Source organism: Heterocephalus glaber, unplaced genomic scaffold (assembly GCF_053883595.1).
Source record: "Heterocephalus glaber isolate CG9 unplaced genomic scaffold, H.glaber_assembly_v1.0 deba00001586, whole genome shotgun sequence".
NCBI lineage: Eukaryota > Metazoa > Chordata > Mammalia > Rodentia > Bathyergidae > Heterocephalus > Heterocephalus glaber.
The window spans coordinates 76,747-93,819 of NW_028258364.1; the positions used below are offsets into that span (position 1 = coordinate 76,747).

The following is a 17,073-nucleotide window of genomic DNA, read 5'->3' on the forward strand; positions in this document are numbered from 1 at the left end:
TTAACTTCTACAGCATTACTGTTCTACTTACCAATCACACAGTTACTAATTCGTGCCAAACACTCACACATCGCGGCAAAGCAGTTATATCAGGGCACATGCAAACTTTCTAAGGAGACTGCCCAAGCAGCCACTGTGAGATGTTCTGGGAGGGGTAAGAGTGTGCTCCCCTCACCTTAAGTAAGAGAGAGGCCCAGAGGTCCTGTGTGTCTCTCGTAGTTTACTGGGTAGAGATGGGATAGAGTAGAATTTGTGTGTGACCTTTTTGAGAAGTCTAAAAGACAAGGCACAGGCTGCCTAGCCCCTCTGTGCCTATTCAGGGTGCCAGGCACAAACAGTGAGGCTGGGAATAGAATCAGTATGCTAAATGACCCTGGTCCCTACTTTCCCTTCATATTCTCCAGGTCTAGGGTAGGAAACTATAGGGAGGTTTGGAAGTGAGGATGGAGTTAGAAGAAACATAATGTAAGGAACAAGAACCGGAAACTTAAAGTAAGCTCTAAATTTGAACAATTAGCCAGGACTGGACACTGGTTTCTGAACTGTATACTGCATGTTGGAACCTAAAGCAACTAGAGGGCTTTTACTTATAAAACAGTGACCAAAGAAGGTCATGTGACTCCCTCAGTTTTCTTTCCGGGCTCAGGGAATGACTAACCCTTTAGGCAAAGTTAAAGATACATTAATGAAATTGATTTAGAAGTGTGTATGCCATGCATCGTGCTCCTTCAATGTAATAGTTAACAATTTTCAGTTTTATTCCCCATAACAAATGATGTGAGCAACGCCTCCCAATAACAAAAAGTATTAATAATTTCACCTCACAAAATTATTGTTAATATTCTACTGTATATTATTTTAATCCTATTTTCCTCAACAATAGCATGTTTAGTGTATCATATCATATGTTTTCTTACACTGATAAATATACATTTAGCCAAGTTGTCACACAGCTTTACTCCTTAATAAAAGTTTGTTAGTGATTAGAAGTTTCAATAATAAGAGAGGGATGGCAACATAGTTCAGTGGTAGAGCATTTGCTTAACACATGCAAGGCCCTGGGCTCAACTGCCAGTACTGCAAACAAACTTAAAATCACAACAACAACAGCAACAAAAATGAACAAAAACTGGGCCAGGGATTTGGCTCAGTGGTTCTGTCGCCTACTGTGCAAGCACAAGTACCTGAGTTCAATCCCTGGTGCCAATAAATAAATAAATAAATAAATACAAACAAAAACTAAAAAGGAAAGCATTGCTTTGTGGAAAAAAGAACCCCCTGGGTTGTATAAATTACTTTATTTGATTAAAGAAAAAAAAGAATACTTAACCAAGAACTCACCAAATACCAATGTCACTTGGAGTAACCAATTACAATGACCAAATTTCCCTGATTGATTGGCACCATTTAGACAGTATTGGTTTTCTAGAGAAGTGAAGCTGGGAGGATCTCAAATGTTTTGTCTTTGCCTTCTTTACCCAAAAAGGAATAGAGTATGTTCAAGAATTTATGGTGCTGGGAATAAGTCCAAAACCTAAAAATAAAACAGCTTATAGAGCTCTCTTTGAAAATTCCACAGTAAATTAGGTACTTACTGGACTATTAAGGATCATCAGGCACTGGTCAAAGTGGTGGTGCTCCATGATGGAATGGCAATAGAGTTGAGCAAGTGGGTGTTCACTTCTAAAAAATATTTTATTGAAGAAAGAAAAAGAAATCATTTTCCAAAAATATGCCAGCCAATCAATTCAGTCCTATTATTACTATTATTATTTTTTATTATTATTACTATTATTGTTTGACTAAACAAGAAGGTATTTCACAAAACTAATCAGACAAGTTTCTGTTCTGCTGAGAAAAAAGGGAGGTAATCTCTGGAAAATAAACACAAAGAGTCAGATTATTTTCAACTATCAATGTAACTGCTGCCAGTTTAAAGTATGAACAATTTCATTGGTTTTAATGCTGAATAAGACAGTAGATGTAAAGAATAAGGACAAAGAAAAAAAAGAAGAAGGACAAAGCTAATTTTCTTAAACATGAAAAAAAAACCCCTCTATTGTATTATGTGTGTTAGGGTTTATATCTAGATGTCACCCCAATGCCTCATGAGCTCACAGGCAGGGCTTTTTGAAGCTGACTGGATCCTGGAGGACTGGTGTAGATCAATTTATACCTAGATGTGAGGATGGGACATGGAACCTGCTGGAGGAGGTGGGTCACTGGGGGTGTGCTCGGCACAGTCTACCTCCTTGACGCACTGCTCCCTTGACTCTCGCTGCCTCCTGTCTGCCATGACATGAGCAGCTCCCCACTGTTGTGCCCCTCCACCATGCTGTCCTGTTTGGGAGTTAGCCCATCGTGGACCGTAGATGTGAGCCAAAAGAAATATCTCCTCTAACTTTGCAGGTGTTGGGTATTGTGTCTCAGCAATGAGGAAAGTGACTAAGGCGATATGTAAATTGTATTGTACCAATAATATTTTTCAGTGGCAAATCACAATTGACTTAACACCTCAAACCAGTTCACATGATAGCTTTTCCTCTGAAGTAATGCTCATGATGCAGGTCAGCATATTCATGAATGTACAGAACAAATGAGTAAGATGGAATGAACTGGGGTAATGACAGGCAAGGGGGCCAGTGAGTGCACAGACCCCCTGGAAGGAGGAAGGAGCCCAGTGAGTCAGAAAGTCCTCCATGTAGGGACGGGGTCATTCCAGTGTGGGATATCCTGACAGCTCTCTAATCTGAACTCGGGGGATCTGCGGAGACCCTCTGGCTGAGTCAAGAGAGGGGGGAAGGATATTATTCTTAGTTTACTACAGTGGGATGTCACAAATCAAGTGCTAACGCATGACAGACACACTGCTCCATGTCACAGTACTCGTGACCTTCCACATATGTATATAAAAGTTTTCAACATTGTTCAAAAGAAAGTTTCTGAAGATCTCTGTTTCTCAAATTTACAGGAAAGAGTGTGTATGAACTGCGAAGCACCCACCGAAGTATTCCATGATTATTGGAGTGATTGTTTTACTCTGCATTTGTTTTACAAATGAGAAGCTGTTGTTGAGGATAGAGAAGCTACCCAAGGTGGAAGCAATGTAATGTAGGAAAAAATGGGCAAAATGAGAGAAGCTTAGGGAAAGCAAAAACAGTGAAATAAAAATACAGGTGAGAGAATGAGAAATCTCACCTATTCCCCTGGTTAAACTATCACCTCTCTTGCAGACTTATTGCCCTGATTAACTCGTGCCTGCTTGTCTTTTTTCCCCTTCCATATTGAATGAGCTGTACTGTGGATCAGGCTCTGTGCTTATTGTTGGTGGACAGAAAGAACGTATGGAATAACAGAGCAGTTCTGAGAAAAGGAAGAACCTGTTGGAAATGAGACTGTGGATATATGGCTTACTGGGAGGTAATTATGAGACCATCACGATGCTTCTAGTATCCTCAACAAATGAGTCTGGATGAAGAGGAAAGTTTTCTGAGAACTGTTCAGGAGGTAGACTGGGTAGGCTTTGGCACTGGATCCAGATTGGGAGTGGGAATGAGGGAGATTAAGGAAAAAAGAATGGATGCTAAACTTCCTTAGGCAACCAGATAGATGAGGATCTCCCTGGCCCAGGAAAATGGAAGGTGATTACAGGTGGGGGATGAAGGAAGGGAAGCTGGCTAGTCAGGTCTTTTGGTTTTATGGTGCCCGAGAAATGCCTCACAGGATATAAATGCTGAACTTGGGACTGGGTTGAGGATACAGGTTTGTGATGCAGCAAAATGCGGGTGGTTATCTCAGGGATGGCATCAGACAAGATAAACAGGGAGCTGGCCTGCAATGACAGCAGTGGCCCAAAACAAACAGAATCAATGATGTTTCTTTTGAACACCACTTTTATTCTATATTCAGTATTTTGGCAACACTGTTTTTCTCATCACTCAGATTAGATGTGTTAAAGTTAACTTTAACATAGCAAATCACCACTTTCCCCATTCCTTTTACTTAAAATAAAAAGAAAATCTTTTTCTGGTATTCTCATTTATGTAAGAAATTCAAGGACACACAATTAGTTGAGTATCAACTTTATTCTGCCAAGTGTTAGCTGTTTACAAGTCTATCACCCTGCTGCCATGTAAATCATATCTCCTGAATTTGCTGACATTTATTTCCCCTCCTGATAAAAATTTCCACTTACTTAAAGTCTGTAACAGCGATGGCAAACCTTTTAAAACTCTCAATGGTACAAACAGTGACACCATACACTGTGATACAACTACTGCAGGCACTCTGTCAGGTAGTTAATTATATTTAATTTTTACAATCATCCTGTAGAGGACACGTCCATTGGCCACATCAGAATCCTCACTCCCAGCTTTTGCATCAGCCACTGATAAAGTGTCCAGTTTAATGCCCACTTTAAAAGGCTTCAGGCAGGTACCAATCAGAAGTCACCTTGCCCTGGCCCACTCTTGTACCTCTCAGGCCCTGAAGCTCACTAACCCACAGCTGGTGCCCATGGTGCTCTTTGTGCTCACACCTGTTCAACCTGGGAATGTGGTGGCATGGAGGTCACCTCTGACTAATGGGGCATAGGAGCTTATGGAGAAGCTGCCTTTGTCTTGCGGGTGAACATTTCTGGGTCTCATTTAATAAGAATCACCACAGGCACCTAGCAAGGTTGAGCACCAGTTGCCTGTATGGGTGGATAGCTGGTTGTCTCATGCGTCTACTGGATTTCCCTCCTGTTTCATTCCCAGTCCTGTTCTCTGGGTTATATTCACAAAAATGCTACATGCACAGCAACTGCAGTCTCAAGCTGTATCTTCAGATAACCTAGTCTGACATCACTCTAAAATGAGCATTTCTGTAGAGTTTAGTTGACTCCAGGTTCAGGGAGATTATCTAACCAGCTCAAGGTCGGTATGGCAGAACTGGGATTCAAATGTATCCTCTTCCCTGAACCACAGTGTCTTATGACACCACAGCACTTTGTGCACAGCATCCACTCACTGACCTAGTTAGGAGCCAGACCACAAAATGCAATTAGGTGACTATTACACAAACGAGTTAGAACTTCAGATGCACAATACATTTTTAGGATGATGCAGAAAGGACTGTTTTACATTAGAGAAAATTCTTGGCTTGTGAGATAGGCAGATGCAAATTGTGTTTGTCTTTACTTGCATTCTAAAAATACAGATTTATGAATCAATAAAAGGGTGACAAATGCCTCAGATTTCCTGTTTACAAAAATATGCATGGAAACCAATGTACTCAACATCCTGTTGCTTTTCACTCTTTTAAACACAAGGCTGCATTGCCTCACTATTTGAAGTTGCACCAGAAAGACCTATTTAAATCACCACTGCTGCTGGATTTTGTTCCCACTGATGTCAATGAGTGTTAATGGACCAGCACACTCTCCATTTACCTCCATCCTACACAACATAGGTCCATCTCTAAGATTGGCATCAGTGGAACAGATTAGAAGATGCAGAAACAACACCAGACACACTCAGCCACCTCATCTTCGACAAAGGAGCCAAACACCCTCACTGGAAGAAAGATAACCTCTTTAATAAATGGTGCTGGAAAAATTGAGTTTCAACTTGCCAAAGATTAAAACTAGACCTATATCTCTCGCCATGCTCTAAACTAAAATCAAAATAGATTAAAGATCTAAATATTAAAACAGGATACCCACATAGAAGCCAGACCAATATTGTAGAAACAGAAAGCCTTTGAAATCAATTGAAAAAAAATAAAAGTCCTGTGAGAAAAATGATCATGCCATGCTAGTCTTTCCCTTTCTCCAACACTAACACTGTGATACTTCTCATTCACATTATTACCCTGTGCTCAGATCTCTACAATTGCACTGCAACCTACGTCAACCCCACTTAGTTCTTCACATCATTATTTCTCTCCAAATCTACTGTCTTCTTTGGCCATTTTGCCTTCCTTTTCCCATTCTCTGGAATCATAATGATGCCATAGCCATTCAAGCCAATAATTCATTTAACTTTTTGACCCTAAATTTCTTTGATCTCTTTACACTAATCATTGCCTTTTTTCACATCAACAACAGACATGGGCTCACTTTGTACCACACTACTGGGTGCCACTAGGCATAGTATCTTGGCTCTTCTTCCTTAATCCACAATAGCACAAGGCAAGATCTTGAAGTTCTATCTATCATTTCAAGCAACTCCTATGAAAACAGCTAAACTCTGAAGAGTATTTGCTAAGTATTCCAAGCATTTCACATTTGTATTCCTCTAGTCCTAACAAAAATCCTGAGATGAGGACTCTCATTATACAGAGAAGGAAACAGGGATAGAGTTTAAATGACTAGTGTGAGGTCACATGAGAGAAGGAATCAGACTTTGAACGGAGGCATCTGATGTAAATCAAATTTTATCCATCATAACCACCACAGACACTGCAAGGCTGTGAAGGACTAAAGAGTTCCAACTGTTACATGGTAAGGAGTATATTTAGGTATAGCGTCTATTGCTATTACTATGACATTCTGACTAAACTTGCACTTTTCCCCCTCCAGTGGTGAGGACTGAATCTAAGGCTTCATGCACGCTAGGCAAATGCTCTACCACTGAGCTTGATTCCTAGCCCTTGGTATTTTTTAAGAGCATCTCACGAACTAGCCCAGGCTGGCCACAACTTGCCATTCTTTTGACTCCAAGTAGCTGGGATTTCAGGCTTATGCCTGGCTCGAACTTTCACTTTATTCATATTCAGATCTCCAGTTTCTCGTGACCTCAGCAATTACCTCACTCCTCGGTAAGTTCCTACATAGTTTGAACTTTGCAACTTGTGACTGTAAGTCTCTCACGCTGCAGACCCTCAATTCCACTGTGCCACCCAGGGCCCCAGCTCCCTCCTGCTCCTTCATCAAGACCAGAGAAGACCAGGCATAGAACGAGTTCAACCAGACACCCACAGCTTGACTGTGGAAATATTATTTTTCTGGTTTTATGCCACTTCTAATCTTGAAAATAAATTTACTGGATGATTTAGCCTCTTCTGTCGGCCAACCCGTTTATTATCTGCCCTCTGCCAAACCACCTTTACCCATCATCCTTGCCCTCCTCCTTTCTCTCTCCCAACACACAGGCCTAACTTTCCTGCTCTTCTGCTTTCACCAACAGCACCACCACCGAGCCACATTCTTGGACTAGAAGTCATCATTTTTTTTCTCCTTTCATGCATATAATAAACTGTTCAATGTTAACAGATTTGTTTTTCTTCTTCCATCTCTTTGTTTCTCACCTGGATTGGTATCAAAGATTTCTAATTAAGCTCTGTGATTTTAATTTCTACCCCTTTACCCTGTAGTTTAATTTTCATCTTTCTTCCTAAACAATTTCTTTATTACATATAGCAGTGGGTCCTTGGTTTTTACTATACCAAATGTAAGATGCACTATTTCATTTTCTGGCCCTCCATCAACAGGGTCTTTAACTTCTATTTAACTTCCACCCTCTGACATTTCATCTTTAGTCAGTGTGAGCCACCTGCCACTAATTGGGCTAACCATCATCGCATTTAAGAATTAGTTTTCTTTACATATTAGTTTAAACATTTGATGAATCCTGGACACAGTACCTTTTATAGAAGATAGTACTTTATATGGGAATGTTGATGGTACTTTTATTCTCTCAAGAATCCCCTGGCTAAGAAAATCCTACAATAAGTTATCATTCATTTACCAGTAAGGAAAATTTTTAAAAATGTCTGGAAAAATTCTTGGTTTCTTCTACTCAAACCACAGGGATGTAAGAAGAAATAAAAGTCTCCAAAACCACTTTAATTTAAACAAAAAGTTATTATTACTTGGTTGAAGTCTGCTTTGTGGTGCAAGATTCTGCAATCTATGACCTTGTTCCCAGGACTTTTTTTCTTTTAAGAGAGAAGATGACGTTTCTCCAGATGTTTTTTTCTGGATAATTATTTTTAAATAAACAAAGGAAAAAATAGTTGAGTGTTGTTTTTCTTTCTTCTTCACTATACAGAGTAACACAGCATGTTGCACAATCTACACACTAACAGTCCATATACTACTACTAATAATGTGGGGTTCAGTTTCAAGCCAGGGAGGGTCATGGCCCATGCTCACTCTGATCTTTTAGGTCATGCTAATTATGAAACGCCACACTATGTGGCTTGACGATGCGATAAATCTTTGGATATGATTTTCCCTTCCATAATGGCTCTTAGTGCCTATGTGAGGCTCAGGATCGCAATCACATGACCAAGCACAGACAAAGGACATGTTACCCAGTCAGTTCTTCAAAACATTTAGGCTTTCAAGAGGAAACAACCAGACTGTGGTACTTAGACAAGAGCCATCTTTTCCCATCAAAGCTCAGCATAGGACATAGCTGTTACATTACTACAATTCCCTTTACATGAAGTTTTCTGTTTATTTAGATAAAGGCACTGTGATTAGAGGGCTTTCTGAAACGTCCTCAAGATAACAGACACCTGTGGTTTCCTTAAGAGATCTACCTACTAGTTGAATCATTTGCATATTTAAAAAGATGTTAGGTAGGAAGCCATTTAACCACTTTTTAAAGACTTAACCACATAGCTGTAAGACAATAAAAGTGTCACAGCGGCTCAAACTTTTGACGAAAACTGATTTTGCCTTATTATCTCAGTTATCATCACAGATACTACTTAAGCGTGGTCCTTTCAGTTTGAAACTCTTGTCCAAAGGGTTAGTGTCTTACTCTCAAACTCTACAAATGATGCTGACGCAACTACCTGCAGGATTGGTTGCTAGGTTGTAACAGTATACAATGGGCCTTCTGCTTGGTACTGATGTGTGCAGTCTCTTAATATTTATACCAACCCCCTTTGTTTTTTTTTGAGACAGAGCCTTGCTGTGTAGTTCAGACTAACCTTGAGCTCACTATGTTGTTCAGGCTGGCATTGAACTCAGCCTCCCAAGTGTTGGAATCACTTCAATTTACAGATCAGAAAATTAAGCTATAAAGAAGTTAGCACTCTTGCCCAAGACCACCCAAGAACTGGGTGGCAGAGCTGGGATTTGAATCCAAAACTGAATACAAAGCCCAAGTTCTCCGATACTATGTCCTAGCGTCTCTATTAGGATCCAAAACCTCTTTCCACCAAACTTTTACTCAGTGAGTGGGACCATGCTAAGCAATTCCCAAATACTATTTTTCTATCTCAGGGTGAAATTCTACTCCCTCTAAATAAGTCTTAATAATTTACTAAGAAGATTTTAAGTCTTTTAGGTATTTTTTAAACTTCAGGCCTTAAACATGATCAACTTAGTATTAAACTCACATTATTTTTTCCATTTCCATTAAATATAACCAGAGTAGTTATGGGAGCTTGATCAATTAAAATTTTGAACCATCAATTTCTTCCTCTGTGGCTTTAATTTTAAAAACACAGCCCTACAATTTAAAGGAAATATTTTCTTGTTCAAGTCGGTAAATCATCTTACCGCTGGATATATGAGTTGTTCACACCACGGTGATCCAAATCGTGGCTGAGCGTAGCAATCAGCAATGCAAGTATCTCCAGGTCTGTCAGTTTGTTCTGTATGGTCAGATGCATTGGAGGAAAAGAAAAATATACATTTTGGCAAGATTAAAACTAGACCCCTATCTTTCACCATGCACTAAACTAAAATTGAAGCAGATTAGAGATCTATATATTAAAACAGAAACAATAAACTTGCTGGAAGATAAGTTAGGTAGAACTCTTCAACACATTGGCATAGGAAAAAACTTTATGAACAAACCTTCAGTAGCATGGGAACTAGCACAAAAAATCAACAACTGGGATCTCATTTTATTAAAAAGCTTCTGCAGTGCAAGAGAAACCACCAACAGAGCTAAGAGACAACCTACAATGTTGGAAAAAAATTTCAAATGCTGTTCCTCAGACAAAGGACTACTATCTAGAATATATAAAGAATTCAAAAAAATCAGACCTTCCAAATATAAAGACCCAATTCAAAAATAGGCATCTGAAATGAACAGACATTTCTCAAACAAAGAAGTAAAAGCAGCAAATAAACATATGAAAAAATGTTCAACATCACTGGTCATTGGAGAGATGCAGATGAAAATAACACTGAGATTCCATCTCACCCCAGAAAGAATGGCTGCTATCAAGGAATCAACCAGTATCAAATGCTGGCGGCGTTGTGGGGAGAAAGGAACCCTTCTCCATTGTTGTTGGGATTGCAGACCGGTGCAACCACTGTGGAAATCAATATGGAGATACCTCAAAAAATTAGGATTAGAAATTCCATTTGACCCACCTATTCTTCGGCAGGGTATCTTTCAAAAAGAATTAAAAGAATCCTACCACAGTGATATATGAGTACCCATGTTTTTTTTGCTGCACAGTTTGTAATAGCTAAAACTTAGAAACAGCCCAATTGCCCATCAACTGGAGACTGGATAAAGAAGATATGGTTGTTTTTTTTTAAATAAAATGGAGCACTACTCAGCCATAAAGAATGAGAAACTAGAGACATTTATAGCTAAGTGGATGCACAGTGAGGCCATACTCTTAAGTGAAATAAATAGGACACACATGTGCAAACACCTAATAGTTTCTGGTGTGAAAAACTAAAAGTGTAAATAAGGATCAACATGTATAATTGATATTGTGAAACAGGAAGAAAAGGTCTAAAGGAGTAGGGGAAGTAGAAGAGGTAGGGGAAAGAAAAGAAGGGAAAAGAAAAAATATGAGAAAAGGAAAACCATGGAAACAAAGTCTTTGTAAATAGGAAGGGTGGAAGAGTGAAGGGAGGGCAGGGGAACGGGGAAAAAATAAGAACCAAGATACGTCATGTAAAGGTACAAGATCCCAATGATGAATGTAATTGTATTGTACACCTAAAATGGACCAATAAACTTAATGGAAAAAGAAAAGAAAAATACACGTTTTGGCAAAGGGCATTTTCCAATTTTTTTTTCAGTAATCTATTTTTGGTTTTCTCAAAGCTTTATGTACATCTATGTAGTCACAAAGGATTCACTCTAGACTCCTATTCTGTAGGAATCAGCTGTACTTTGTCTTTCACAATGGGATTACTGCAAATGTCATTTATCAACCGACAAAGCTGAAATGCCTCATCAAAGAATAATCTGTCTACTTACAGTAAAATCACAACATTTTTTTTTCTGTGCTAGGGATCAAACCCAGGGCCTAACATATGCTAGGCAAGTGTTCTACCACTGAGCTACATGACCAGCCCCAATATCACTAATTCTTAAGTATATGTATGTGGAAAAATCATAATAAGCTTTAAATAATTGCTTTTTCTCTTTTGGTTCCCTGTAGATTGTGCTTTACTATTTGCTGGGAGTAGTTTCCTCAAAGGAATGCAGATGATGTGACTATTACACAAAACAATAGAAGATGGTTAGGAATAAAAGTTTGGCTTTCAAAAGTTGCATTATGTATTTCCAGACCAAACATAGGTTATATTTTAATATCTGCCATTTGTGTTATCTATACTTGTTCCCCTCTATTAGTAAGAAAACACAAGTTAAATCATCATGTCAGCTCTATTCTGCTGGGATTCTCAGTGCTGTAAATAGGTTTTAAAGCATACACAAAAATTATCAATTTATTATTTTTTATAAAAAGCAAGGGCAATTTTTCACAGTGATAATCCTCATAACCTCTGCATACTCCAAACAAGTTTATTCTATTTTTTATAAATGTTTGTTATGGCAGGAAAATAGTACCATGTTGTTTCAATTCTTGGACAATAATTTGTTTGTTTATTGGTTAATGGAAGGTGATGGAACCCAGGGCCTTGCACATACTAGGCAAGCACTTCACCAATGAGTTACTCCCAGCCCAATCACTTCTATTAGAATTAGTCAGTTACAAAATGCAATAGAGATAACATTTTTAGAATTTATTTTTTAAAAAGAGCAGAGAAATTCTGAATTGAAGCAGTTACATGATAGATGTCTGGAATCACTTACCTAGAATAACTAGTTGATTCCCACTGAAGTTAGAATCTAAGGACAGAGCTATGGATAAAATGTGGCCTGGAAAGGAACGAATTACTTGAATGTTTTCTGCATTGATCTTCCTTTTAAACAGCCTCTGATCAATGTATATGAAAACAAAACCTTTTCTTTGAAATAGTAAAAGTGTGTGAGTGGTCCCGAGAAAATACCATGGAGAACCCTGGGCCTCCCACAAAGCCAAGTTCGGGACTTGGGTGGTTTTTGAAGAATGCTACTATAGAACAGGTTGAAGGTGAACATGAGCAATATATACTCATTTTCTGAGGGAAATTTTTATTTTCCCAAAGACAATTAAAATACAACATGAAGTGCTCACTTCAGCAGCACATATACTAAAATACAACATGAAGTTATTTTAAAAATTTCTAAAATGTCATGCATATTTTTTTTTTTTTTGGTACCGGGGATCGAACTTGGATCCTTGCGCTTGCACAGCAGGCGGCGAAACCACTGAGCTAAATCCCCAGCCCATGTCATGCATATTATATATGAAAGAAAGTTAGCAACTAAATATTTTGTCATATTAATCTTCTTTAACAAATGATTTGCTGTGTCAATAGTAGTAAGTTATTTCCAATGAACATTAGTGCACATTAAAAAAACTTGAAAGAACATGCTCTATGTTTTATTGCTAGGTAATAAAATATCTTCAAGATGAGAGTCTGTAAAAAGTACCTGGATTTTGCCAGCTTTTAGGGCAGCAAACATGCACTGAGCTGTATTAAAGGCATGCCTCCAATTGTGATAGGCAACGTTCTTTCGATAATTCTTCTTAACACTTAGAATCCATCTGCAAAGAACCTTTAGGACATAAAATACAAGGAAACAATAGCTGTCAACACTTATCACACACCACCTGTCTCACAGGCACAGTACAAAACATTCACATTTCATCCTTGTGACTGTGAGGAAGGCAGTAGCAGTTTGAGCCTTTAACAGCTGAGGTAACTTGGGGGTGGGGCCCAAATTCAAATTTGAGCAGTTTGACTCCAGAGCTCTGCATGCTAAATTAGATGGAACATACACAACACCTCCCAGAAAGGTATTTTTGGCATGGGAAGGACACTGACTAGCTTTTTACAAGATATTATGTCCCTGTATCCTCAATTAGGAGAGTCTAGAAAATCACATATGTATTAATTCACCTTTAGAGAACAAGTTCTTCATGTTCCCAAGTTGTGCACTTGCAAAAGTGTTCAAGCGGAAGGCTCTGAGGGTGGACTGGGGACAAGGGAGACAGCACATGTGCAAGGACAAATTGGAGCTGCAAGTCCTAACACCACCGTTAGATTTTTGTCCTTTTAAACTATGCTGAAGTATTAAACACAGTTACTTCTTGGCTATAAAGGAGTAAAAATTTTAAGATAGCATATGAAAAATAAAGCCTGGGGCCCCATATGGAAAAAATGTACTTTAAAAGGTGGTAGGGGTAGACGACAAAAGACCAGATTGATCAGCAAGTCCCACAGCTGGGTTTAACTCAACTTTTAAGTGCTGTATTAAGTAAAATCCCTACGGACTCATGGACCCAAAGCATGGTTAGTCTGTCTCTGTTTTAGCATCAGACTCTATCTCTTTTCAAATCTGAATAATTTTCTATACTTTTGGGATTTTGTAAAAATAAATCTGTGCTTCTCCCTGCATATATCACTGTGTATGCTCCAAACACAAAGAGCACTGCACAGGGGAGTAGAAAAAGTGAAAGGGTAAGGGATTTTCATTTGCCAGCATTCAGCACACTGTGGCTAGCTATGGAAGGAGGCCACAACCAAGGCTTCATCATGGTTGCTAGAAACTGGGTAAAGCGGATTTGGCAGGAAATCAGTGCTTTCCCATCTTTCCTTTGCTTTTTAGGTCTTTTTTGTCCCTGTTTTGTAACTTAGTTCCTAGGGAGTTCTAATGATGAAGAACATGGGTGTCCCCTGACCTTTCACGCTCTGAGTTGTATTTCAAGTAGAAACTTTCTTCTTGCCTAAGACTGACATGTATTCACCCCAAGTATAGTGCAGGTTTGACCATTTCTGCATACAGTCTGTCATGAGGATGACAGATTAATCTTTCCAGGAGAAATTTAAGGAAAATTTGTAAGTTTTCTTTGATATGTTTAGAAACTACAATGGTATCCTGTAGAAAATTACTTGTGATTCATTAAAGCAATAAAAAAAATTCCTCAGAAATTTAACATACGGACATCTTTCTGTTACTTCGAAATTTATAGATAATTAAATATATGCTATATATTTAATATAGTATAGATAACTAAATATATATGCTATAAAATCTGAATGACCAAATTGACTGTATGAAACGTAATTCCAGATAGGCTACTGTACTACACATCTTAAAATGGACTTAATGGAATCGGACACTTAATGTCTACAATAGTTGGTAATTACATCTAAGTACAGTTTAAAGTACTATTATCAGGATGGTCTCAACAGCACACAGGAAAATTCAGGTTAGCTTGTATATATCTGGCAACCCTGAGATGGGTGGTAACATGGGATTTTGCACAGGACTATGGAGCAGTCATTTGCAGCATAGATTAGATGGCTCTAGAGAGTGCCTTCAATAATACGGAGTCTTCAACAGTTGTGGAGGCTTCCCTGACTGGCACCCTCAAGATGTCATATGAACAAGAGAAGAAAGAAACTAAACAGAGCTCAGTGCCTTCCTAGAAACCCAATCCAGTGAATATAAGAGAAGTGTGTGTATAACTACAGAAATCAACATAACATTGGGAGCACGAATTTATGAACTGCAAACAGTAGTGCAAAAGGCACAATGTCAATCCTAGAGCTCTCCTGCAGAGATTTTTGAGTCAGGCTTTAAAGAAAGAAGAGAGCAGTATATGGTGGTGTAAAATGCAGTGGACATAATTGAGAGGATAATGCACATAAAAGACAGAAGTTGAAAATAAGCAGCACATGCAGACTTGTTGGACCAGAGACAAGACTCTGCTTCAGAGATTGGCAAGAGGCATGGCTGTGAGCATTACAGAGTAACTCAAGATTCTGAAGACAAGTGGAGATTTAAAGCTCTACTTTTCAATATGAAATACCTTTTACCGGGGCAGCTTCATGATGTTAACATCCTCTCTAGCAATAGCATTTTAATTGTATCATCTTAAAATTATACTGATAATAATACCAGAAATAAACAAAACAGAAGAGGCAGTAAGGCAAGAAGACCAATCAAATGGTCAGGCCGATGGGGCCTGGAGTTGGAATAGTGTTTATTCAAACAAAAAAAGGAAAGTAGATAAATTAGACATTAAGAAGAAATATTTTTCTAAAGATAAAAATCCAAGAAAAGTTAAGAATAAAGATTGTTACAGAAGCTCTGAGTGATTATCTTCCTTATTCAACCCTCAAATGCTATCTAAAAGGCAAATAAGAAATCAACTTATTTCTGGGCAGGCCATTTCAACCTTTCGAGAGAATTATTACAAGTTTCCAGTGTGGGAGCTCTCAAAAGAAATGAAAAGGAACAGAGATGCTATTAGACATTGAGATTCTGACAGCTGTAAATGAGATCTTCACCCCATTAACAGAAGAGGCTTTAAAAAGTGAGCCCTATAGCATACCACAGAAAAATATGATGGTGGTGACAGCCATAGTAAAATCTGGCCTCTAAATGGGATAACTGACATGTGCTCTACACCTGTGTATTAAGCAGAATATCAGACACAAGTATACACTTGCATAGAAATATCACATAGATGAATAGATGTCATGGGCCTCACATCAGGAAGTAACACCATTAACTCTAATTCACAGAGAAGGAAATGGAGAATATGAGAGATTAATCGCCAAGGGAATAAAAGCTGATCACTGGAACATTTGTGACTCAAAATCCATTGCTTTTCTACTGCACCATGCTGCCTTGATTTCTTCACTTATAAAATGGGGATAGCAATAACAATCAAAAGACCTTTCCCAAGAGCTTGTTAAAATAAGTAAATAACAAGAGGGAAGTATTATTAGTCCATGGACAGTTGTTTGTGGTTTTGATTCAAGAAAGAGTAATACAAACTGGTCAAATTTTAAAAAGAACTAGACCTCATCTCCAGTAGTACTATATGAAGCTATGTTAATTTTAGCAATGTTTATTCACCCTTAGTTTTCTTTCCTAAATGAAAGGTCTTTTAGAATAAGGACATGGTGGAAATGTGAAACAATGCTGAGCATACAGAGGGCACTGAATGAAATTTTCTTGTATAAATTAATAGAAAGCTAAATAGTGGAAGGTTTCAAGATACTTAAATTTCCAAATAGGAAATATGTACACGGAGAACAGATAGGCAACTGATTAAAAAAACCCCCCAAAACTTTACAGGCAAGGTTGCTGAATTATTGTTCTAGACAGCCCTTTCTGTCCTTTTTCTGTTTGTTTGTTTTTTGGTGGTGGTATTGAACTCAGGGCCTTCCCATAGAAGGCTCTTTATATTTTTTATTTTGAGACAGGGTTTTACTAAGTCAGTAAGTTGCCCAGGTTGAATTTGAACTTGTAGTCTTCCTGCCTCAGCCTCTCAGAGTGTGCTAGCAGGCCTGGCCTTTCTTATTCTTTTTATTCTTTTTTTTTTTTTCAGTACTAGCAATCAAACCAAAGGCCTGGTGGTTGCATGATAGACAATTGCTCTACTTTTGAGCCACATCCTCAGCCTGTTTTGGAGCAAGGTTTGCTAAGTTGCCCAGGCTGGTCTTGAACTTGCAATCCACCTCCTGAGCAGCTAGGATTATAAGTGTGCATCATCACATCCAGGGCACCCTTACTCTTTGATTCTCTATACCCAGCTGTTACGAGACAAAACAGAATTCTCGAATATCTCCAAACCAATATTACAAGGTATTGATTTAAGTCTTGCTATTTTCTGAGAGGCAATTAAGGCAACCAACAGGTATAAATAAGTTTTCATGTTCATCCCAGGTGACCCTGTTCCAGCTAAGAGTCTGGCCTCACATCAAGTGCCTGTACTCCCTCACTGCCAGAGCAGCTCCCTCTGTTTTGGTCC

At 38.5% G+C, this 17,073-nt stretch overlaps 1 protein-coding gene across 1 annotated transcript in view; it reads right to left on the reverse strand.

The window, feature by feature from the left end:
- Nucleotides 1-17,073, reverse strand: part of Pde5a (phosphodiesterase 5A) — a 144,511-nt gene that overhangs the window by 14,627 nt on the left and 112,811 nt on the right. Inside the window, 3 exon segments of the mRNA XM_087193237.1 lie at nucleotides 1,596-1,683; nucleotides 9,500-9,594; nucleotides 12,735-12,860. Coding sequence (XP_087049363.1) covers nucleotides 1,596-1,683; nucleotides 9,500-9,594; nucleotides 12,735-12,860 — 309 coding nt within the window.